Raw genomic sequence first — 24829 nt, forward strand, 5'->3', positions numbered from 1 at the left:
GATTTTGTTACACAGGTCCCTGAGGCTTTGTTCATTTTCCTTCAGTCTGTTTTCTCACTTCTTCATTGTCGTTACAATTTCTCATTTGTGTTTTCTCATTTTTGCTCACCCTTTTCTTCAGTCATCTCCCATTTGCTACCAGACACATCCAGTGAATTTTTTCAATTATTTTACTTTTCTAGAATTTTAGCTTTTAAAAAATAGTTTCTATTTCTTTGCTGAGACTTCATTTAAATTTTGAGTAAATATACAGTAGCCTATTCAAAGTAGTTGCTTAATATAGCAGTTGAACTATCTTGGTGACAGTTTGTATTGAATAGGTTTTTCTTTGAGTCATACATTCCTATTTCTTTGAATACCTAGTGATTTTTAATTGTGATTTGGACATTATGGATGATATAGAAATTCTGGTTTCTTTTATCTTCCTCTGTAAAGTGTTAATTGTTCCAGCAAGCAGTTAAATTATTGGCTGATAATCTTGATCTTGTGTAAGCTTTGTTTTACTCTTTGTAAGGATCTATGGAAATCCAAGGTATTGCCCAAGCCTCTCTCAGCTTCTGAATTCTGTTTCTTGGAAGATCTTGTGAAGACTTGATTTTAGACTTCATTAGGACAGAATAGGCCTATGGTAGAATTTATTCCAAGTAGTAATTCAGTTTAGTCACTCAGTCATGTCTGACTCTTTGTGACCTCATGGACTGCAACACGCCAGGCTTCCCTGTCCATCACCACCTCCTGGAGCTTGCTTAAACTCCTGTCTGTCGAGTCGGTGATGCCATCCAACCATCTCATCCTCTGTTGTCTCCTTCTCCTCTTGCCTTCATTCTTTCCCAGCATCAGGGTCTTTTTCAATGAGTCAGTTCTTCACATCAGGTGGCCAAAGTATTGGAGCTTCAGCATCAGTCATTCCAATGACTATCCCAGACTGATTTCCTTAGGATTAACTGGTTGGATCTCTTTGCAGTCCAGGGGACTCTGAAGAGTCTTCTCCAGCACCACAGTTTAAACGCATCAATTCTTCAAAAGCATCAAGTATAGTTATTTGTTTCTTTTAATGTGTAGCCTTTCTGGTTTCTCAGATGGATGTCTGGGGAAGTAAACAAAATCTCTTCTTCCACTGGCTCAGCTGGAATTCTGTCTCCTAGAACTGCTTGATCTCCAGTTTCTCTCTTTACAGTGTCAACTTCATAACAGCTGCTCTTTGTTAATCCCTGCATAATCTCATCCTGTGTATTACTGCCCAGAGATTGGCTAAGGACTTGTGAGGAATTCATTTCTTCTCCTTTACCCCCCACTCCCCAATCTCACCCTACATAGCTCCTTCCATTCTAGTGCCTTACTCCATGAATTCCACTGGCTCATGGAGTCCCAAAGCCTGATTTCTGCCTCCTCAGCTCAGAGAGACTTCTGTGTTCTGCTTAGTTTCCAGCCCTCTGTGCTCTTATCATGTAATTGTCTTCAGACAGAGTGATAGTCTAAAGAATTACAAGATTTTTCTGCTTACAGTCCAGTGACTGAATATAGTTGTATATTTCTGACTTGTTTAATAATCTTTAGTTGCAGGGCTATTCTGATACTAGTTATTCTGTGATAGTTTAAGAGTGGAAGTCACCTTTGCTCCACCTTAATATTTTTTATCCCTGATTACAGTTTTCTGTATAGTTAGAGAATGGTGTTTGTGGATTGTTTTTGAGGATCAGTATGGTTTAAGAGAGAGTTCAGTTCAGTTCAGTTGCTCAGTCGTGTCCGACTCTTTGCGACCCCATGAATCGCAGCACTCCAGGCCTCCCTGTCCATCACCAACTCCCGGAGTTCACTCAGACTCGCGTCCATCGAGTCCGTGATGCCATCCAGCCATCTCATCCTCTGTCGTCCCCTTCTCCTCCTGCCCCAATCCCTCCCAGCATCAAAGTCTTTTCCAATGAGTCAACTCTTCGCATGAGGTGGCCAAAGTACTGGAGCTTCAGCTTTAGCATCATTCCTTCCAAAGAAATCCCAGGGTTGATCTCCTTCAGAATGGACTGGTTAGATCTCCTTGCAGTCCAAGGGACTCTCAAGAGTCTCCTCCAACACCACAGTTCAAAAGCATCAATTCTTCGGTGCTCAGCCTTCACAGTCCAACTCTCACATCCATACATGACTACTGGAAAAACCATAGCCTTGACTAGACGGACCTTAGTCGGCAAAGTAATGTCTGCTTTTAAATATGCTATCTAGCTTGGTCATAACTTTTCTTCCAAGGAGTAAGTGTTTTTTAATTTCATGGCTGCAATCACCATCTGCAGTGATCTTGGAGCCCCCAAAAATAAAGTCTGACACTGTTTCCACTGTTTCTCCATCTATTTCCCGTGGAGTGATGGGACCAGATGCCATGATCTTCATTTTCTGAATGTTGAGCTTTAAGCCAACTTTTTCACTCTCCTCTTTTACTCTCATCAAGAGGCTTTTTAGTTCCTCTTCACTTTCTGCCATAAGGGTGGTGTCATCTGCATATCTGAGGTTATTGATATTTCTTCCGGCAATCTTGATTCCAGCTTGTGTTTCTTCCAGTCCAGCGTTGCTCATGATGTACTCTTTTTTGTTAAAGAGGGTGTTTGGAAGGAATGATGCTAAAGCTGAAACTCCAGTACTTTGGCCACCTCATGCAAAGAGTTGACTCATTGGTAAAGACTCTGATGCTGGGAGGGATTGGGGGCAGGAGGTAAAGGGGACGACAGAGAATGAGATGGCTGGATGGCATCACCGACTCGATGGATGTGAGTCTGAGTGAACTCTGGGAGATGGTGATGGACAGGGAGGCCTGGCGTGCTGCGATTCATGGGGTCGCAAAGAGTCGGACACAACTGAGCGACTGAACTAAATTGAACTGAACAAAAGAGTATACAGTGATGGTCCCTTGACTGGAACTGTATAAGTTAAATTTCTCAAAAATGTTTTCCTAAAGAAATAGCTTTTCTTGGAATTAGGCTGTTAAAGAAAAAGCAAGGATGGATGTTTTGCAAATTTTGAGAACCAGGCATCAGTTGGCAAAGTAAGGAAACCAGGAATACAGTGGGTAAGACATGTATCTGAGACCAGGATCCATAGCATCATCCCACTTCCCTCTTGGTTGGGGGAAGGGATGAAGCAAAGGAACTCCAGTTATGCTCCATCCAGATGCACTTGAGGGCTTCGGGGATAACCCTCCCTGCATGCTTTGTCTGAGCCTCCACTTCCAGAATCTCCAGTTTTCGAAAGTAGCCTGGAGAGAGTTGTTTTACTCTTAAAGAAGGGTATGAAATAAAATTTCCATGCCAGAATGTAGAGATTAAGCATGAGACCAGATTGATGGACACAAACCACAAGCTACTACATTCTTTGCAAGGGGGTATCAAGGGAAGGCAGGGTCTTCCACATCTTGTCTGCTTATAATCTCATGTTTGGAAGGGTGCTGAGAACTGTGCCAAGCAGTGGGTTGTGAAGATAGGCGACAGCGGTGGTTGAGGGAACAGCTGCAGACCTGCTGCTTCTAAGCTCACTCACACTGCTTTCGGGGCCAAGACAGTTTTATTTATTTGTTCCCTTGGGTGACTGTTCCTTGGGTCCCACTTTCTCTAGGATGCCAACCACACTAGCTGTGTGCAAATGACTTACCTTGTGTATTTTACACTTTCTTTTCATAATATAAATATTCTGGTTTTGTATTTTTGTGAATTTTAATCAGAGGCCCTTATTCCTGCACTGTGTTCTCAGGTACATGAGCAATCTCAAGCATAAGTTAGCAGGAGCTCTGGGTCTGCACAGTTGGAATACTTTTTGTTGCTGTATCACCAGAAAGAAAAACTATTTGAGATCTATAATATAGCCTATTGAACTACCTTATATTTGCATGTTAGAGCTGGCTTTTCTTATGGTGTCCTCTTAATTAAAACCCATTCATCTTCAGTGTTTCATGGAAGGCTAGGTTTTAACTGGGTTGGCCCCATGACTTGGTTGCCTTCTACTAAAAGGTTGGAAATTAGTCTGAATCAAAAAAGGTGGTGCAGAGAGGTTAGGAGAGGTTTTGGTGAGGTAAAAGGTGCAGAGAGGGGAAGCCAAGATTAGACGAAGGTCCATCTCTGTGTGGGATAAAGGTTTCCTGTTACAAACCTCTAATCCCAGGGCATGGGACTCGCTTTACATACCAGATCCATCCTTTGCTTGATTGGGCTAGGCCTACTGTGCACAGCAGGCAGTATATAGGTATGTATGTGTTTTTGTAAAAAAAATATGAGTGGATAAGGATAGGTGTTAGGAACAATGCCTCTGTACCCATCTTGAGCTGCCCAGGGATGGATATATGAAGCAAGGACAAGATCCTTAACCTTTAACATTTCTGGCCGTTTTCCTCCTTGACTTCCAGAGAGACCATCACTGGTGGCTTCTTTGTTTAGTTCCCAGAGCCAGTGTCCTGTCCTGCTGTAGCAGTGATTAGTGTCATGGAGTTAAAGAAGAAAAGGTGGTGTGAGATCACTGCAAACCTGCCTCACTGTGTTGTAACAGGGCAAATGCAGTAGGACACACTGGGTGATGTGTGTCTGATCCTGGGTTCTTGTCTCCCTCAGTTGTTGCCCCCTTCTAGTTGCTGTATTTGTCTGCACTTTGTAGGACTTCATGGGATTCCCTGGTGGCTCAGATGTAAAGTGTTTGCCTGCAGTGTGGGAGACCCACGTTCATTCCCTGGGTCAGACAGATCCCCTCTGGAGAAGGAAATGGCAACTCACTCCAGTACTCTTGCCTGGAAAATCCTATGGACAGGGGAGCCTTGGTAGGCTACGGTCCATGGGGCCGCAAAGGGTTGGACACAACTCAGTGACTGCACTTTCACTTTTCTAGTTATGGTGTTTGTCTGTGCTTTGTAGGACTTCACAAGTCACTGATCTGGCGATTGCTTGGTGGCCTAGTTTGTGTAAATGTGTGGTCTTATCCATGTTCTTTTGGGGCTTAATTGTTTACAAACGTTTTATATTGAGAAAAATAGCCAAACCATCTTTAGCAAAAATATTCTGTACCAGGCAAAAAGATCTGAAACATAAGCTTGGGGGCCCCTCGTCTTGAAGTGGGGGGGTCTTGAACCATACTTTCATGTTTCCTTTCGCCTATTTCCTATTTAGAATAAGATCTTCTGTCCTAAATCTAGATTCCTGCCCATTCCTCTGTTTCACCCTGACATCCTCCACCTCAAGTAATCCATATGTCTATATGTATGGATTGTAGAATATCTACAATTGAATGATTTGTACAAAAATTTGTGATCCAGATAGCTGGTAGAAATGACATACAAATTAATATCTACTGTCAGTCTTCTCAGGAAGGTGTATGGCAACAAATCAGATTTTCCTATCCAGACAAATTGTTTTCCTGAAATTCATTTATTGTCAGAAAAAGCAGCTTGTTTACTGAAGTTCAGTGTTCATTCAGCTCATTTGTTCAGTAGGTATTTGAGTACTCACCATGTACCAAGTACCAGGCTAGGTGATGATTATGCATATAATAATACAAAAACAGAGATGGTCATTGATGTTTTGGGAGACTCACCATCTTTACGAGGCTCGAGATTGAGTAATGGTTCAGTAGTAGTTCATGATAATCTCCAAAAATAGTTCATTCATTTTGGTTTTGCTGAAAAAGCCTTGTTAATTTTTGTATCGTAGTTTGTGAATCTATCCAACTATCTGAGGAACTCATAGGCTCAGTGAATCAGTTACCTTGCAGAATGTTTGCTATGACTAGAAGAAGAAGTGGGCATGGCTGAGAGTTAGCGTGAAATACAGGAATTTCAGAAGATTTGAGAAAGAAACATTCTTCAGAGTCATCAGTTACCATTTGGGAAAGGGACAGATTGGTTGAGATGAATGTTGCTAAAATTCTGAAAAGTGAAATCTGTATTGGTTGAAAATGGTTGATCACTTTTCCTTTGCAGCAGTGTGAGCCTTCCTGTCACCATTTATAGTTGATCTCTGATCTCTGTATGGCTGGTTCTTACCTTTGAGATCTTAGCATAAGTGTCACCCTAAAAGAATCTTTTCTGTATATCCAGTCTGTAGTTTTTAACCGTCCATATCCTCTTTGTCACATCACTATTTAAATTGTATCATTAATTAGAATGTAAGGAAAGGAAGAAGAGGACCCTGTTTTGTCTTGTTTACTGTTGTATTTCCAGCCTTTGAATGCTCCTGGCAAATAGAAGAATTCACTGATTGGATACTTTGAAGTTTATTAATGACATGTATAAGTCATTATGACTTAGATATAATATATGTATTAATATATACATATCCTGTGATTTCATATGTATATCTTGTGATTTTATTATATGCATATGAGTTTGTGTATAGACATACACAGAAAAGTATCTAAAAGTGCAGTTTAGAGAATGACTAAAATATAAATGAAATAAAATCTGAATTCTTGTCTTTTACTTAGCTACTTGATAAATGGAAATATTAGGTACTTTAGTTCTGTGGAAAAAGAAAGAAAAGCTGCTGAGATGCTAAATGGCATCATCACCCAAGGAAGTTTGGAAACCTCTCGGCTATAGTTGATTCATTCTTTTATTGATAGTAATTTGGGTTGTTTCTAATTTTGGCTAGTATAAAAAATAATTATTATTTTGGAGTCCAAGAAAATAAGATTTATCACTACTTCCACTTTTTCCCCTTCTATTTGCCATGAAGTGATAGGACTGGATGCCATGATCTCAGGTTTTTGAAGTTGAGTTTGAGTTTTAAGCCAGCTTTTTCATTCTCCTCTTTTCACCCTCATCAAGAGGCTCTTTAGTTCCTCTTCACTTTCCAGCATTAGAATGTTACCTTCTCTGTGTGTGAGATTGTTGATATTTCTCCCAGCAATCTTGACTGAAGCTTGAGCTTCATCCAGCCTGGCAAATGCATGATGTACTCTGCATGTAAGTTAAATAAACACGGTGACAATATACAGTCTTGTCGTACTCCTTTCCCAGTTTTGAATCAGTCAGTTGTTCCATGTAAGGTTCTAACGGTTGCTTTTTGACCCCTCATATAGGTTTCTCAGGAGACAGGTAAGATGGTCTGATATTCTCACGTCTTTAAGAATTTTTCACAGTTGCTGTGATCCACACAGTCAAAGGCTTTCTTTCACACAGTCAGTGAAACAGAAGTAGACGGTTTTCTGGAATTCCCTTGTTTTCTCTGATCCAACAGATATTGGCAATTTGATCTCTGGTTCATCTGCCTCTTTGAAAGCCAGCTTGTACAACTTGGAAGTTCTCAGTTCACATACTGCTGAAGCCTAGGTTTAAGGATCTTTGGCATAACCTTACTAGTGTGTAAAATGAGCGCAGTTGTATGGTAGTTTGAGCGTTCTTTGGCATTGCCCTTCTTTGGAAGGCGGAATGAAAACTGACCGTTTCCAGTCCTGTGGCCACTGCTGAGCTTTCCAAATGTACTAACATGTTATGTGCAGCACTTTACAGCATCATCTGTCACAGCCTTGTAGTGAATGGGCTTGCTTAACTCAAATGTGCCATTTATATATATATATATCTGTTTTAGAACTATGAACTTCTCATTTTCCTTTAGAATTACTTATGCAAATACTTTGTCTAGAATTATGATGCTTTCTTCAGTAAAGGTTTGAGTTTCCTTTCGCCAGCCAGTTCACTGAAGCCCTACCAGGTTGAGGCTATTAAATATCCAGAATGAAATTGTTTCAGACCATCAGATGATGTGTACTTGGTCTAAAAATTCGTATGGTGTACTTTGTGACTACTACTTCTAAGGATTCATCTCTCTTCCACAGCATTATAGTAACTTTCCTTTAGTCCTGTAGAGGTAGTAAAGGAGCAAGTGACTATTGGTGGCAAAGTTAACACACTTGTGAAACCATCATCACAATCAGAATAGTGAATGTATTTTTGTCATTCCCAAAAGTTTCACTTTCATATTTGAAAGCTGTTTCTGCTCTATCTCTAATTCTAATTTGACAGTTTTCTTTCAGTACTTTAAAGATACAGCTCTACTCTGTTATGGCTTGAATTGTTTCCAGTGAGAAGTCTGTTGTCCTTTTTTAAAAAATTAATTTATTTAAATTGTATTTCATTACAGTATTGTGATGGTTTTGTCATATATCAGCATGAATTGGCTACAGGTATACGTGTGTTCCCCCCGTCCTGAACCCACTTCCCCCGCTACCCTATCGCTCTGGTTGTCCCAGAGTACCCGCTTTGGGTGCCCTGCTTCATTCATTGAACTTGCACTGGCCATCTATTTTAAATATGGTAATGTATATGTTTCAGTGCTATTCTCTCAAATCATGCCACGTACACCGTCCCCCGTCCCCCGTTGAGTCCAAAAGTCTGCTCTTTACATTTGTCACCTTTGCTGCACTGCATGTAAGATCGTTGGTACTGTCTTTCTAAATTCCATGTATATGTTGATATACAGTATTTATCTTTCTCTTTCTGACTTACTTCACTCTGTTTAATAGGCTCCAGGTTCATCCACCTCCTTGAAACTGACTCAAATGCAGTCCTTTTTAGTGGAATATAATATTCCATTGTGTATAAGTACTTATACATTCATCTGCTGATGGACATCTAGGTGCTTTCATGTCCTCCCTATTATAAATAGTGCTGCAGTGAACATTGGGGTACATGTGTCTTTTCCAGTTCTGGTTTCCTTGGGGGAGGGGTGGTGTATGCCCAGCAATGGGGTTGCTGGGTCCCACGACAGTTCTTTTCCCAGTTTTTTAAGGAATCTCCACACTGTTCTCCATAGTGACTGTACCAGTTTTCATTCCCACCAGCAGTGTAAGAGGGTCACCTTTTCTCCACACCCTCTCCAGCATTTCTTGTTTGTAGACTTTTTGATGATGGCCATTCTGACTGGTGTGAGATGATACCTTGTGGTTTTGATTTGCATTTCTCTAATAGTGAAGTTGGGCATCTTCTCATGTGTTTATTAGCCATCTGTATGTCCTCTTTGGAGAAATGTCTGTCTAGGTCTTTTGCCCACTTTTTGATTGGGTTGTTTATTTTTCTGGTATTGAGCTGCATGAACTGCTTGTATATTTTGGAGATCAATTCTTATGTCAGTTAATTCATTTGCTATTATTTTCTCCCAATTTGAGGGCTGTCTTTTCAGTTTGCTTATAGTTTCCTTCATTTTGCAAAAGCTTTTAAGTTTAATCAGGTCCCGTTTGTTTATTTTTGTTTTTATTTCCACTACTCTGGGAGGTGGGTCATAGAGGATCTTGCTGTGGTTTATGTCTGAGAATGTTCTGCCTTTGTTTTCCTCTAAAAGTTTTATAGTTTCTGGTCTTACATTTAGGTCTTTAATCCGTTTGAAGTTTATTTTTATGTATGGTATTAGAAACTGTTCTAGTTTCATTCTTTACACATGCAAAACTATAATAAAAAAATCTTCCAACAAACAAAACCCCAGAACTAGATAGCTTCACAGGTGGAATTCTTCCAAAAATTCAGAGAAGAGCTAACACCTATCCTACTCAGACTCTTCCAGAAAAGTGCAGAGGAAGGAAAACTCCCAAACTCATTCTACAAGGCCAGGATCACCCTGACACCAAAACCACAAAGATGCCACAAAAAAAGAAAACAACAGTCCAGTATCACTGATGAATATAAATGCAAAAATCCTCAACAAAATTCTAGCGAAAAGAATCCAACATATTAGAAAGATCATACATTATGATCAAGTGGGCTTTATGCTAGGAAGCAAGGATTCTTCAGTATTTGCAAATCAATAGTATGATACACCATATTAACAAATTAAAAGATAAAAACCATATGATTATTTCATTAGATACTGTTCTGTCTTTATTCTTCTGTATATAATATATCTTTTTCCCTCTCGGTACTTAAAATTTTTCTTTATTATCAACTTTAAGCAGTTTGAACACAGTATATCTTTGTGTAATTTTTTAAATGTTTCTTGTGCTTGGAGGGTGTTGAGCTGCTTAGATCTATATAGATTTTATAGTTTTTGTCAAATTCGGGAAATTTTATTGCACTGTTACAATTTCTTCCAATACTTATTGCCTCTTCCCTCTCCCTCCCCTCTTCATTTGGGGATGCCAGTCATACATGTATTAATTTTATTACAGTTGTCCTAAAACTCACTGTTCCTTTATTGATCTCTCCTCTAGTTTTTTTCTGTTTGATTTCAGATGGAATTAAGAGCAGGTTAGATGTTTTTTATTTTATTCTATTTTATTTTTATTTATTTATTTTTTGTTTTACTTTACAATTCTGTATTGATTTTGCCATACATTGACATGAATCCACCACGGGTGTACATGCGTTCCCAAACATGAACCCCCCTCCCAAGGTTAGATGTTACAGAAGAAAAGATTAGGAACTTTGAAGAAAGGTAGCAATGTAAAGTAACAGCTTGTTCTACTAATGAAGTCTTAAGTAACTGAAACATCAGTTGATGTTATTGTGTTCCTTTTGTGAGTTAAAGTTAGTTTATCTTCTGTTCCCGTTTCTATTTATGTGAGAATCCTAATGTCTTTCCCAAGCTTTCTTGAGATTTCTCTCCTTTTGGTTCTCATCATGTGTGCTCAGAGTACGTGCTCTCTGCAGCTGTTCAGTTCAGTTCAGTTCAGTCGCTCAGTCGTGTCTGAATCTTTGCGACCCCATGAACCGCACGCCAGGCCTCCCTGTCCATCACCAACTCCTGGAATCCACCCAGACCCTCCATTGAGTCGGTGATGCCATCCAACCATCTCATCCTCTGTCGTCCCCTTCTCCTCCTGCCCTTAGTCTTTCCCAGCATCAGGGTCTTTTCCAGTGAGTCAACTTCGCATCATCAGGTGGCCAGAGTACTAGAGTTTCAGCTTCAACATCAGACCATCCAGTGAACACCCAGGACTGTGTTCATTGATGGGGGGAACACACCTCCTTTAGGATAGACTGGTTGGATCTCCTTGTAGTCCAAGGGACTCTCAAGAGTCTTCTCCAGCACCACAGTTCAAAAGCATCAATTCTTTAGCGCTCAGCCTTCTTTATAGTCCAACTCTCACATCCATACATGACCACTGGAAAAACCATAGCCTTGACTAGATGGACATTTGTTGGCAAAGTAATGTCTGTGCTCTTTAATATGCTCTCTAGGTTCGTCATAACTTTCCTTCCAAGGAGCAAGTGTCTTTTAATTTCATGGCTGCAGTCACCATCTGCAGTGATTTTGGAGCCCAGAAAAATAAAAAGTCATCCACTGTGTCCACTGTTTCCCCATCTATGTGCCATGAAGTGGTGGGACTGGATGCCATGATCTTCGTTTTCTGAATGTTGAGCTTTAAGCCAACTTTTTCACTCTCCTCTTTCACTTTCATCAAGAGGCTCTTTAGTTCTTCACTTTCTGCCATAAGGGTGGTGTCATCTGCATATCTGAGGTTATTGATATTTCTCCCGGCAATCTTGATTCCAGCTTGTGCTTCTTCCAGCCCAGTGTTTCTCATGATGTACTCTGCATATAAGTTAAATAAGCAGGGTGACAATGTACAGCCTTCCCGTACTCCTTTTCCTATTTGGAACCAGTCTGTTGTTCCATGTCCAGTTCTAACTGTTGCTTCCTGACCTGCATACAGGTTTCTCAAGAGGCAGTTCAGGTGGTCTGGTATGCCCATCTCTTTCAGAATTTTCCACAGTTTATTGTGACCCACACAGTTAAGGGCTTTGGCATAGTCAGTAAAGCAGAAATAGATGTTTTTCTGGAACTCTCTTCCTTTTTCGATGATCCAGTGAATGTTGGCAATTTGATCTCTGGTTCCTCTGCCTTTTCTAAAACCAACTTAAAACATCTGGAAGTTCACGGTTCACGTATTGCTGAAGCCTGGCTTGCAGAATTTTGAGCATTACTTTACTAGCGTGTGAGAGGAGTGCAATTGTGCGGTAGTTTGAGCATTCTTTGGCATTGCCTTTCTTTGGGATTGGAATGAAAACTGACCTTTTCCAGTCCTGTGGCCACTGCTGAGTTTTCCAAATTTGCTGGCATATTGAGTGCAGCACTTTCACAGCGTCATCTTTCAGGATTTGAAATAGCTCAACTGGAATTCCATCACCTCCACTAGCTTTGTTCATAGTGATGCTTTCCTAAGGCCTACTTGACTTCACATTCCAGGATGTCTGGCTCTAGATTAGTGATCACACCATCATGATTATCTGGGTTGTGAAGATCTTTTTTGTACAGTCCTTCTGTGTATTCTTGCCACTTCTTCTTAATATCTTCTGCTTCTGTTAGGTCCATACCATTTCTGTCCTTTATCGAGCCCATCTTTGCATGAAATGTTCCCTTGGTATCTCTCATTTTCTTGAAGAGATCTCTAGTCTTTCCCATTCTGTTGTTTTCCTCTTATTTCTTTGCATTGATAGCTGAGGAAGGCTTTCTTATCTCCTTGCTATTCTTTGGAACTCTGCACTCAAATGGGTATATCTTTCATTTTCTCCTTTGCTTTTCACTTCTCTTCTTTTCACAGCTATTTGTAAGGCCTCCCCAGACAGCCATTTTGCTTTTTTGCATTTCTTTTTCTTGGGGATGGCCTTGATCTCTGTCTTCTGTACAATGTCACGAACCTCATTCCATAGTTCATCAGGCACTCTGTCTATCAGATCTAATCCCTTAATTATTTCTCACTTCCACTGTATAGACATAAGGGATTTGATTTAGGTCATACCTGAATGGTCTAGTGGTTTTCTCCACGTTCTTCAATTTCAGTCTGAATTTGGCAATAAGGAGTTCATGATCTGAGCCACAGTCTGCTCTGGGTCTTGTTTTTGCTGACTGTATAGAGCTGCTCCATCTTTGGCTGCAAAGAATATAATCAGTCTGATTTCACTGTCAACCATCTGGTGATGTCCATGTGTAGAGTCTTCTCTTGTGTTGTTGGAAGAGGGTGTTTGCTATGACCAATGAGTTCTCTTGGCAGAACTCTATTTGCCCTGCTTCATTCTGTACTCCAAGACCAAATTTGCCTGTTACTCCAGGTATCTCTTGACTTTCTACTATTGCATTCCAGTCCCTTATAATGAAAAGGACATCTTTTTTGGGTTTTAGTTCTAGAAGGTCTTGTAGGTCTTCATAGAGCTGTTGCTGAATCCTTATGGCATTACCATCTCCCTTTCACATATTGCCTTGAGTAGGGAACATAACCTCAGTTTAAAATTCTCGCAAGCACTATTATGCAGTCTTTATGTACACTCTTGGTCTTTTGTTGTTGTTGTTGGATTGAGGTTTTTTATTTTAAACAATGGAAATCGTTCTAAAATATTGCTAAAAATATCAGTGATAACCAGCTTTACGCCTTTACTCTGCTTTAATAAGCAAAACAGTATGTTTATTTAAGTGTTTTATATTTTTTTGATCAATTTAATTCTTGGACTAATCCTGTAAGATACGATTATTACATATTTTTCTGAAGAAGACCTGAGACATAGAAAATTGTCCAAATCATCTGTTACTGTGACGACTGTAATATTACTTAGTTATTAAGTCTTTCTAAAGATTTAATGAGAATCCATGTAAGATACTTAGCAAAGTGCTTGAAAACATTGTAAGTTCTCAAAATGGGCTAATTGTTATTTCTAGATTGATAAATGCTTAGATAAATTATGTTGGAGTATTTTTCAGGGTAACTTGAGGATAGAATAGGTGGGTATACTGAAAAAATTAGCTATAAATTGATACTTTTTGCAAGTGGATGATTGGTTCTGTGCGATTGAATCTGTGCTTTAACCTGTGCTTGAAAATTTATGTAATTCGTATTTATGAAATTTTATGGATAACTGATTTAAGGAAGACACTGAGTCAGAATTACTACATATCAGCTTTCAAGGATGTTTACCTAGACATTCAGTTTGCATACAAACTAAGATGATATATTTCCCTAGAAGTGCCAGAGTAAAATCTTATCAACTGTTAAACATTCTCTGACAGTTACTAAGAATAATTACTTGGCCAAGAATAATTACTTGGCAAATAGAGTGGCATCCTTTTACAACTCAGGGTCTGATAAGACTTTAAATGTGCATTCAGAAGTTACAGTTTGCCGTTTTAGCTAAGTGATTCTCAGCCTTTGGAAAAATCCTTTTATTCACTTCCCATACTTACGAGAGCCCTCTTTTCAAAAACTTAGCAAACAGCTTTAAATAATAGTTTATTTCTCAATAAATTTATATATATATAAGCATAATGATTCTGTTCAAAACATGATAATTGGTAGTATACATGTTATACTGAGTTTCTATAATTCTAGCCAAAAGGAGAAAAAGTCTTAACTTATAAGCCCATCATTACTAAATTGTGGGTGTGTGTAATTTTTATATAGACATTTAGAAATACACAAAATAACTCACTGTGGTGAAGAATTCCATGTTAAGAATCACTGCTTCATATGCAAGATTAAAATCTAAGAAACTGCATATTACATATTAACAAAATTATGTTTAATCCATTTATTAGTTCTTCCCCCTCATTTCTGAAGTATTTCACCTATTACATTGATTAGTTCAAAAAGAAAATTCAGTTTTAGTTTATTCTGTTAGGTAAGAGAATCAGAAGGAGCTTGTAGCCAAAACTACTATATTGTTCATTTGTTTTTCAAGCTCAAGTTAGTATTTTTCTTCTAGTAATACAGTAGACATTCATTCAAGTGAATGGAAGCACATCCGATTATCAGTGTTTTACCTATCTCTTGATGGTTAACTATTATTTATTATCTGAGTCCACCTTCAGCAAAATGTACAGTTCTGTTTCACACCTGGTACCTCCCTGTTTCTCTAGCTTTGTCTTTTCCTTAGCCCTGAAATTGACAGATGGCTTCAGAACTGTGTACTTTTGTACATTCAGATTGTTTACCCCAGTGAAAGCTCTTACCTTTCTCCCAGGTTCGTTTACCTAGAAAGGTCTTACTCACCCTTTAACATCCAGTGTAGATGTCAACACCTATATGAAGGCATGAAAGGGAATATACTTTCTCCTAGTTGTATCATGGTGTATTTGCTTCCTGCTTGTTCATATGAATGCAGTAAGACATTTCTAGAAGTAGGATTCTGAAACATTATTTTGAGTTGAGAAAAGAAATAAAATTTTACAGATTTAAATTTCATGCATTAAAATTTTGTGAGTTATGGTACTAGTTGACCTTTCTGCCCAATGCCTTCTTATTTGCTGACATATTTAAACTGTGGGTCAAAAGATCTTTCTTTACAATGTAAAGCTTAAGTCGAAAGGGTTAGCATGGAAATCTCATATTCCTACTTTATCCATACAGATTAAACAAAGTAAAATTTCATTTTGGCCTTTGAGAAATAAATGGGATAGGAAATGAATCAAATGTTGTTCCTTTAATGTTTCTTCAATGAAGGAATAGTCTGGCTCACCTTTGTAACAGAACCTCTTTTAAAAGCCTTTTAAATTAAAATGCTCATTCACGTGCTTTTGTGGTGTTTAGTTAATATATCATACAAGTTATCATGTGCTAGACTTTACATTGTAGATAGGTTCTTTTTTTGCTTTAAAATATTTCTCCTTGAAAATCATAAAATGATATGCCCGTTATGTATATTTCACTATAGTAAAAAATTCTTAATGCACAAAATAAAAACCTCATTTGCCAGCTGTTTTGTGTAACCACGCTCACTCTATTGTTCTAAACTTTGCATTCTAATTCCCTCAGTTTTTCCTTTACATCTTAAACCCCACCACTCAGCAAACTTTCCTTTTGTTAACAAAGTCATAGCCTTTCCTCCTGTGTTTACCACAACGGAGACCTTTACTAAAGGTACAAACATTTAGGTGCTCATAGCCTTCCTCTGCATCTCAATTTCTGCTTTTACTTTAATGATCTGTGTCCACATAGACAAGGAAAACTTCTTCAGTACCTTGAGCTTCTCTTTGATTCTGCCTTAGCTAGGTGTTCAGTTTTTAGGTTATACCATGGATGTTATGGCTCCAGTTAAACTTTCGAATTACCAAAAATGTTGATCATTGTGACACAGTCAGAGACCATTGTTCAAGCTTGTTTATTCAGCTATACCCGTTAGCACTATACCCTGATCATCTGAGCTACTGTCTTTAGAGTTGTAGCTGATCTTCCCCTTCTCTCTTCTTCAGCTCTTTTATATTATATTTCTGCATGATTTTCCTGGTGGCTCAGATGGTAAAGAATCTGCCTGTGATGCAGGAGACAGGGGCTTGATCCCTGGCTCGGGAAGATCCCCTGGAGAAGGAAGTGGCAACCCACTCCAGTATTCTTGCCTGGAGAATTCCACGTACAGAGGAGCCTGGTGGGCTATAGTCCATGGAGTCGCAAAGAGTTGGACACGACTGAGCAACTAACACACACATATATTACAATAGTAGCAGTGATTTTATGATTTTGAAATTGTGGGTAGTTTTCCCACCTTTGAAAGTATTTTGTGTAATGTGATTATATTTTCTGATTTAAAATGTATACAACTCATGCCAGTATTTGGATTTTTAAAAAATGCAATCCTGAATCAAAACTCTAATGTAAGAACACTTGAGCAGTTTTGAGTAATTTTGTTTGTTTGTTTTAAAGTGGATTCACTGGGTCAGGTTAAGAGTGAAGGAAAATTGATAGTTAAAAGTTGCTGGTGATGTAAGGGGTGTGTGTCCTTCTTAGAATGTTGATCATTTAAGTAAGGTTTCAAGATTGACTCATCTAGCAGTTGTTGGTTCCCAAATCACAGTCATAAATTTTCTGTTTTAAATGTAATTTTTGTTTTTTTTTGTTTTGAAGGTATCAGTTTTTGGAAGAAGCTTTTCAAAACCAGAAAGGTGCAATTGAGAATCTACTGGCTAAGCTTCTTGAGAAGAAGAATTATGTTCATTTTGCAGCTACTCAGGTGCAGAATAGGTAAGTGTGGTTCCTTAAAACCAAAATTTCACTTTAAAGATTATTAAAGTGGGTCCAGTTTAAATTTGTTTTCCTTCTATATTATATTAAGCATATATAGAAAAGATTTTTTTTTTTTGAGGAGTAAATGATTTGAGTTTGGATTATGATATTTATTAAAGAAAATTTAATTCACTAAAAACAGTATTTATCTTAGTTGTATTATTATGGGAACACAGTTTCTGGCACATAGGAAACCTTCAAATTTTAGCTCTTTAAAATCACCAACACTAGTTTTAGAAATCCTATTTTTGTTAATTTCTAAATTAACTAAATTTATTGATAAAGCACGTGGGACTGAGACTTCTCTGGTGGTCCAATGGTTAAAACTCCATACTGAGCGACTGAACTGAACTGAACTTATACTCCGGGGGCCATGGGTTCAATTCCTAGTTAGGGGACTCAGATCATGCAGTGTGGCCACAAACAAATAAAACCAGACACAAAAACCCCACAATGGCTGTTGGGACTAAGTTCGTAAGCGAGTAGGTTAAGAAGATCAGGACTCTTAAAGGGAGTCCTTGCAGACAAACACTTGGAGCTGGCGTAATTAAAACCCCTGTGTTCCTAGAGGTATGAATAAGGGTTCATATGTTCTTGTTCTTCAGACTCACAAAATTAAGACTTCTAGGTTCTCTAGAATATTAAAATTAATTTTTGATGATTTAAAAAGACCCAGTAAATACTTAAAATATTGAAGATGAATGAATGGTGATTATATGGAATATTAGATAATAATAGACATTAAGAGATGTTATAACTTTCATCCTAAAGATTATACCAAAGAAAAATAGAGGCTCCTCAGAGATTGTAGATAATATATAAATATATATACACATATACTAGTCATAGTTTGTTCTTGTGGTTATGTCAGGATGCTTTTTATACTGCTGTTACATTGTAGATGATATTGGAGAGGATAACTGCCTTCTCATAAATTACAGATGGTTATCCTTTACAGAGAAAGGATAGAAAGATAATTCATATTGCGGCCCTGTATTTTTATACATGTATGTCATGCATATTTTGTAGAAACGTTCCTCAGTTTGTATAGACAAGTGAGGCTTATGTGTCACATGATTACAGATGGTGGGAGGAAGAATTTCATCTCCAGAAAGCTTTAAAATAAAGCATTCAAGATTAAAATCTATAATTATACTTCTTTTAAATTCTTTGATGACTTTTCTCCATTTTTTAATGTACATTCTTTTTTTTTTTTTTCTTCCTTTACAATTGAATGTATATTATCCATGCTTAAACCTAGGGGTGTTTGACTTTACTGTCAGCATGCTTAATGATTTCAACCTTTGGCTGAATCTTTTTTTTTTTTAATTTTTAAATTTATTTATTTTTAATTGGAGGATAATTGCTTTACAATGTTGTGTTGGTTCTGCCATGCATCAGCATGAATCAGTCATAGGTATGTGTATGTTCCCTCCCTCTTGAACCTCCCTTCCTTTCCGAATCATTTTGAATCATGTGTTTCTTAGCACTAGTAATTAGCACTCTCATTTTTAAAAAATTGTCCTCTACTCACTTTAATAAGATAAGGACAGCACTGAGTAAAAATTTCAAATCAGTGCCTGATGTACAAAGGAGGGAGAACTACATTCTTGACCCAGTGTATTCAAGTTATTCAAATTTGTACCTGATAAATGAAAGGCAGTTTTAGTGGTTGAAAGTGTTAGTTATAGTTTGTACAAAAGTAGAATGTGTAAAAGTTGAAGGTTACCATCTTATGATTGTTTGTTAACATTTTATGTATTTATATTTGTGGGATTTTTCTCTTCCTATTTTATAAATAGCAAGATATTGGCTATTTCATATTTGCAACCAAAATTTTCATAACTTCACGGTAGCTTATATTTATTTCTAAAACGTTTAACAGCTATTTTTATAAAAGGAACGAAAGTGTTTTATTCCCTTAAAACATTTTGAGAAAAACCCATGCAATGAGTATATATGAATTCACATTTGAAGTAGTTATAAGTGAACCTAAATGCTTCTACGCTTCCTACCATTTCAAAAGATAATAGTATTGGTTGCAACATTGGTTCTTTGTTCATTGTTCTTGAAAAGCACTATGATTAAATAGAACCAATGTGCCATATTTAATACTAACCAGCAATCATTGATGGCAGATGTTTGTATATCACTTTCATGTCATAGAAGCTAAAGGAGATTGCCATGTAGTGTAATAAACTGTCCTTTCTGAACTTAATTTAAAATTCCTAAATATTTAATTCATTCTTTGTCTACATACATAACTTGTTTGGGCCAAATTGAGTGGTCAGGTCTGCCAAAACGTAAGTTGTACATTTGACAAAAATTTAATTACTCGTTTAAGTGCCCAGTTGGATGAATTTCTGTTACAGTTGGTAATTCAGAGACGTAGGATAAGTCGATAACCTAATGATGCATTTCTCTTATTCAGGATAAAAGAAGTAAATGAGACTAACAAACGAGTAGAACAGGAAATTAAAGTGGCCATTTTCACCCTTATCAATGAGATTAATAAGAAAGGAAAATCTCTCTTACAGCAGCTAGAGGTATGGTTCAAAGCCAAAATAAAACAAAAACTGCTTCTCTTGCTCTGTAGCTGTTTTTAATGTTTATTGAAAGCTCTTTTAGATTGGTTGCGGGGGGTATGAAAGTAGTTAAAATTTTTTTCGTGTGTTTTTTTAATTGGAAAATCCTCTTTTCAAGTTAGTTACTTTATAGCCCAATTTAATTAATAATACTTTAGCTATATCAGTTAGGAGATAGTGTTGGCCTCTTAGAAATGAAAGAATTATGACTAAAATGTGATATACATGAAGACAGAGCTGACCTGCCACACTCCCTCTTCTCCCCTCAAGATGGGCCCTCAGCTTAACTTTTACATGTGAATGTATATTGGGAGTCTTACTGACTCATGTGGGTGCTTCATTTTATTTTTTAATGTTCCATAGTTTTCCTAAAAATGCTATTCATTTTGAAATTTATAAACTTTAAATTTACTGGTAATTTTGTTGTATTACGTCTTTATGTTCCATATTTTGAGGTTAATATATGAATGTAAATTTCTAGATGAGAAGCCGGTCAATTTGTGAAATCCAGATTGTTTTAATCAGAGACTCTACTGACCATAGTTGATTGTTCTCAAAATTTTGTGGTTTTAAATTGGCTTAGGTAATATGGGGTTACATTTAAAGTACAATTGAAAAGTAATAATTTAAATTACATGGATATTTGATTGTTTAACTTTTAGTTACTATTAACCTCAAATATTTTATAGATTTTTTTCCTTTTGCTGTTGCTTTATTCAAAATTGTGAAATATTAGGCATAATTACATATAAATATATGTCAGCAGAGTATTATTTCTGAATTTCTGTCTTTTGAAAAACATGTTGCCATTGTCCCGCTATTGTGAGATTAAAAGTACTCTCACGCATATTGTTAGCTTGTGGTTTCTTGTGACTGTTGTATATCCAGCCTAGTTGCGTTTAAGCTTAATAGATTTTTTTTTTAAAAAAAGGATCTTGTAAAGGGAGAGCAGGAGCAGGCAATTATTTTTGATATCTTTTAACTTACAGTAAATACATTTTAATTATAGGTATAAAGTAATGTTCTGAAACCATTTCAAGAACTTTTGAATTAAAAGTTTTGAATTACAGTGCCTTTTATTGCTAAAATGTACACAAATACCTAGTGATAAATCTGCCACATATTTCTAACATGGTGATAATTTAAGCAATAGATATTTTCTAGTGTACTATGTTTCTAAACTTTGTAAAATAGAGGTTTTCCTAAACTTTATAAAAGGAATGATTTTCTGGGAAGTTGTAAATAAAACTCCCATCAATTGAATATTTTTATCTACTAATTTACATTATAAAGTGAGCAACTTATTTCCTTAGGAGAAAAATTGTTCAGTAAATTCAGTTGAATCACTTGTAAGAAAGTGGTTAAGACTGAAGAGGCAAGTTGTTTAGCATGCTGAAAGTCAAAGGACATAGAGCATCTTCTATTCCTTCTGGGAAGTTTCATCCCCAGAAAGCAGTTTATTTTTCCTCTGCAGCATTTTCCTCAAATTGGTCTTTGCTTCCACTCTGCAATTCATCTTTCTCCTTTTGTCTTAATATTTAAAAGAATAGGTTTTTTCAGCCTCATTGCCATACCAGTAGATGGCACTGGTAACACAAAATTTTCTTTGGCCTGAGAAGTGTATTGAGTTAAGATAATAAAATTATTTCTAAAGGTCAGCTCATATGTTATAAGCTCTATATATTAGATTAGCCTAATAGAAGGACACTATTTTTAACAAAGACTTTTCATCTTCTGAAGGAAAAGGAAGACATAATTAACATTAGTTTCTGTATGTACAGTGTCTATTTTAGCCCAGAGAACTAAGAACTAAATTTTAGTCCCTCTTTTGTTAGTAACTTTGTCCTTCATCATAGACTCATTAAATAACGAGGAGCTTAAGTTATCCCATATTTAAAGATAAATATAAGTATTATGTTCATTTGCAATAGAAATTGAACCGATATGTATAGTAATTCCTCAGTAAACCTCTTGTTCTGTTTCAGAATGTTACAAAAGAAAGACAGATGAAGTTACTACAGCAACAGAATGACATCACAGGCCTTTCCCGGCAGGTGAAACACGTTATGAACTTTACAAACTGGGCGATCGCAAGTGGGAGCAGCACGGCATTGCTGTACAGCAAGCGACTGGTGAGACCCATCACACCTTCTTTCTCTTCAAATTGACCTTATTAAGATGCTGCTTATACCTATGTAAATTTACATTTTGAATTTCAGTAGAAGTAATCATCACATCAAAATATAGGAAGTTTCCATTACCTGCAAATGTTTTTTTGTTTTTCTCTACCCCTAGCATTTTACAGCCACTAGTCTGATTTTTGTCATTTTCTAGAATTTCATATAAATGAAATCTTACACTAAGGTTTGAGTCAGTCATAGGTTTTGGAAATATGTACTTGTATAATGTAGTTTATCACCAGAAATGGCAGAAATTCAAGCATGTGCATTTGATTGTTAATATAGTTTTTCTAAACACTGATCCTGTCTCATCTGAGATGGACACTCGGGGGCTGCGTGAGGTTTTATTATGTCTTTATCTGGTTTGTTTTCTCAAGTGGTATTTAATTTTAAGACTAATGTGATTTTTTTCCCTTTAAGATTACTTTTCAGTTGCGCCATATTTTGAAAGCACGGTGTGATCCTGTCCCTGCTGCTAATGGAGCTATACGTTTCCATTGTGATCCTACCTTTTGGGCAAAGAATGTAGTCAATTTAGGTAAGAAATAATTAGTTGTATGGCTGTAACTTGGAACACAGAATTAGGAGAAAGCAGCTAAAACAAATTTTAGGTACTTCAAGATTTTAAGTGTCATTCTAGCATGTAAACTTTTGAAAGATAAGTTCTTCATTGGAAACTCACTTCAGCTTTGTTCATTACATCTTTAAGAATGTTGAGAGTCTCCTCTTTATAGTTTTCAACAGTAGGGATTATTTCTAACTTTCCTCCCCACATGTTTTAAAATTGCTATTGACTGTTACATGTCAAAAACTTAGCAAATGAGTTTTTTCTCTAAATAATTTCTTACATGCTTAGTAGCTTATATATTAATTGTACAAAATTGTCCACTTGAGGAAGCCCTTCAGCATGCTAATGTGTCCAGATCCCATGTTCTGAGGCATGGTTGAAAGATAAAAGTAGCTCTTTTGACATGGAAGCCAAATGGACTTTGCTTTTGTTACTCCACAGTGTGGACCTAAGGACTATAGGTGAAAATTATAGATGAACGTACAAACAGCTCAGTTTACAATAAAACATTGCCCTCCCTACCTTCCCCAATCAACAATTAGAGCTGTCTACAGATTGATAAAACTTATTTTCAGAATAGTCAAGTGGTCACCATTGGAAGGTATAAAAGCAGAGATGAATGGCTTTTTGTAAAAATAATAATAATCTTTGTCTATATTTCAGGTTTGGCTATACCTTTAGATCAGGCATCAGCAAACTGTTTTTGTGTGGTGTGGTAGCTAAGTTTGGCTTTTATGTTTTAAAGAGTTGTTAAAACCAAAAGTATATGCCAGATCTTATATGGCCTGCAAAGCCTAAAAATCTGGCTTATTACAGGAAAAAGGTTTGCCAACCCTAGTTTAGATCAAACCATCCTAAAATATGCCTTCTATTCCTAGAAAATACTTGACTTTGGAAAAAGGAAGGAGAATTTGTCATTGCCAAGGATACAAATAGTAATAGTTTAAAACATTCAACATGTCCATAGAAGACAGTGTAGTACTCTGCCCTGCACATTTTGACAGTTCAAAGGCAGATGGAATCGGTATTAGTAATCTCAGATATCCCTGAATCTCCTTGGGAGAGAATTTATTTAGCCTGACTAGGTGGGCCTCTTCTCCCAGTGTATCTTTCAGCTCTTTAATTTTCTGTACATTTGTGTAAATAAGGGCAGATAATATATCATTCTGAGTAATCAGAAGTCAGTTAATTGGCTTTGGACTATATTAGGTTTCTGATCGTTACCATCTTTGAACCTAGCTCCCTTGCTTGTTGTGCTATTGGGAGCTTTGAGTGGTGGTAGTTGTCAGAGGAAAGAGGAAAATATAACGATTAGTCCATGATGTAGATGTTAGTTGATTATATGCGAATTATTCTCATTTTTTTAAATCCTTCAGGTAATCTAGTAATAGAGAGTAAACCAGCTCCTGGTTATACTCCTAATGTTGTAGTTGGGCAAGTTCCTCCAGGGACAAACCACATTAGTAAAACCCCTGGACAGATTAACTTAGCACAGCTTCGACTTCAACATATGCAACAGCAAGTGTATGCACAGAAGCATCAGCAGTTGCAACAGATGAGGATGCAGCAGCCGCCTGCCCCCGTACCAACAACCACCACAGCAACACAGCAGCACTCCAGACAGGCAGCCCCTCAGATGTTACAACAGCAGGTGAGTGTTGTATCACATTACTGATACAAACTAGGAAGACTGCAAGTCTATATATACTCTGTCCTATATTGGTGAGGTACACATTTCAAAGTTACTGATGGGGACAGAGATCAAGGGACAGAGCTCAAAGGTCAGTTTAAACATTTTCTTTGGATATGGCAGGGATGTGGGGGATGTATGAGGAACAAAAAGAGTTAAATACTATGATGGGAACAATTAACTCACTAGTACTATGGAGGTATGCAGGAAACACAAATTCTATCACTGGGTCAGGAAGATCCCCTGAAGTAGGCAATTGCATCCCACTCCAGTATTCTTGGCAGAGTCTGACACTAAGCGACTGAGCACATACACTATGGAGGTATACACATTTTTATCCCTCTATCCCACATCTGTTTTATTCTATACCTGTGGTTTTGGGTCAAAGAACCATGTTGTTTCTGTCTGATACCTGATATGTTCTTTAGGCTTTGGTCAAATCATTTCCTTTCTTGTATCTTCCCTGCTCTCTTCTCTCTCATCCAAATCAAAACTGTTAATCCGGGGTTGATTAAGTTAATGCTGATAGACTTTGAAACACACTTAGACTAAGAGAAGGAGATTGGGGCAAGACACGAGCAGAATGACTACACTTTTTACTATCCTGAGAAAATATATTTTTACTGTAACATTTTATAATTGAAAGATAAATTTATAAATATTATTACATAAATGCAATATATACCTTTTGCAGCCTCCAAGATTGATCAGTGTTCAAGCAATGCAAAGAGGCAACATGAACTGTGGAGCTTTCCAAGCCCATCAGATGAGATTGGCTCAGAATGCTGCCCGAATACCAGGGATACCCAGGCACAGCGGCCCTCAGTATTCCATGATGCAGCCACACCTCCAAAGACAAGTATGCCTA

At 37.2% G+C, this 24829-nt stretch overlaps 1 protein-coding gene across 2 annotated transcripts in view; it reads left to right on the forward strand.

Annotated features, from left to right (window-relative positions):
- Positions 1–24829, forward strand: part of TRIM33 (tripartite motif containing 33) — a 140423-nt gene that overhangs the window by 81508 nt on the left and 34086 nt on the right. For both annotated transcript variants that reach the window (XM_040230986.1, XM_040230988.1), the window contains exons 5-10: positions 16780–16896; positions 19370–19484; positions 21509–21655; positions 22124–22241; positions 23648–23922; positions 24656–24820. In XM_040230986.1, the coding sequence (XP_040086920.1) occupies positions 16780–16896; positions 19370–19484; positions 21509–21655; positions 22124–22241; positions 23648–23922; positions 24656–24820 (937 nt within the window). The remainder of the gene's footprint in view (positions 1–16779; positions 16897–19369; positions 19485–21508; positions 21656–22123; positions 22242–23647; positions 23923–24655; positions 24821–24829) is intronic.

Source organism: Oryx dammah, unplaced genomic scaffold (assembly GCF_014754425.2).
Source record: "Oryx dammah isolate SB20612 unplaced genomic scaffold, SCBI_Odam_1.1 HiC_scaffold_28, whole genome shotgun sequence".
NCBI lineage: Eukaryota > Metazoa > Chordata > Mammalia > Artiodactyla > Bovidae > Oryx > Oryx dammah.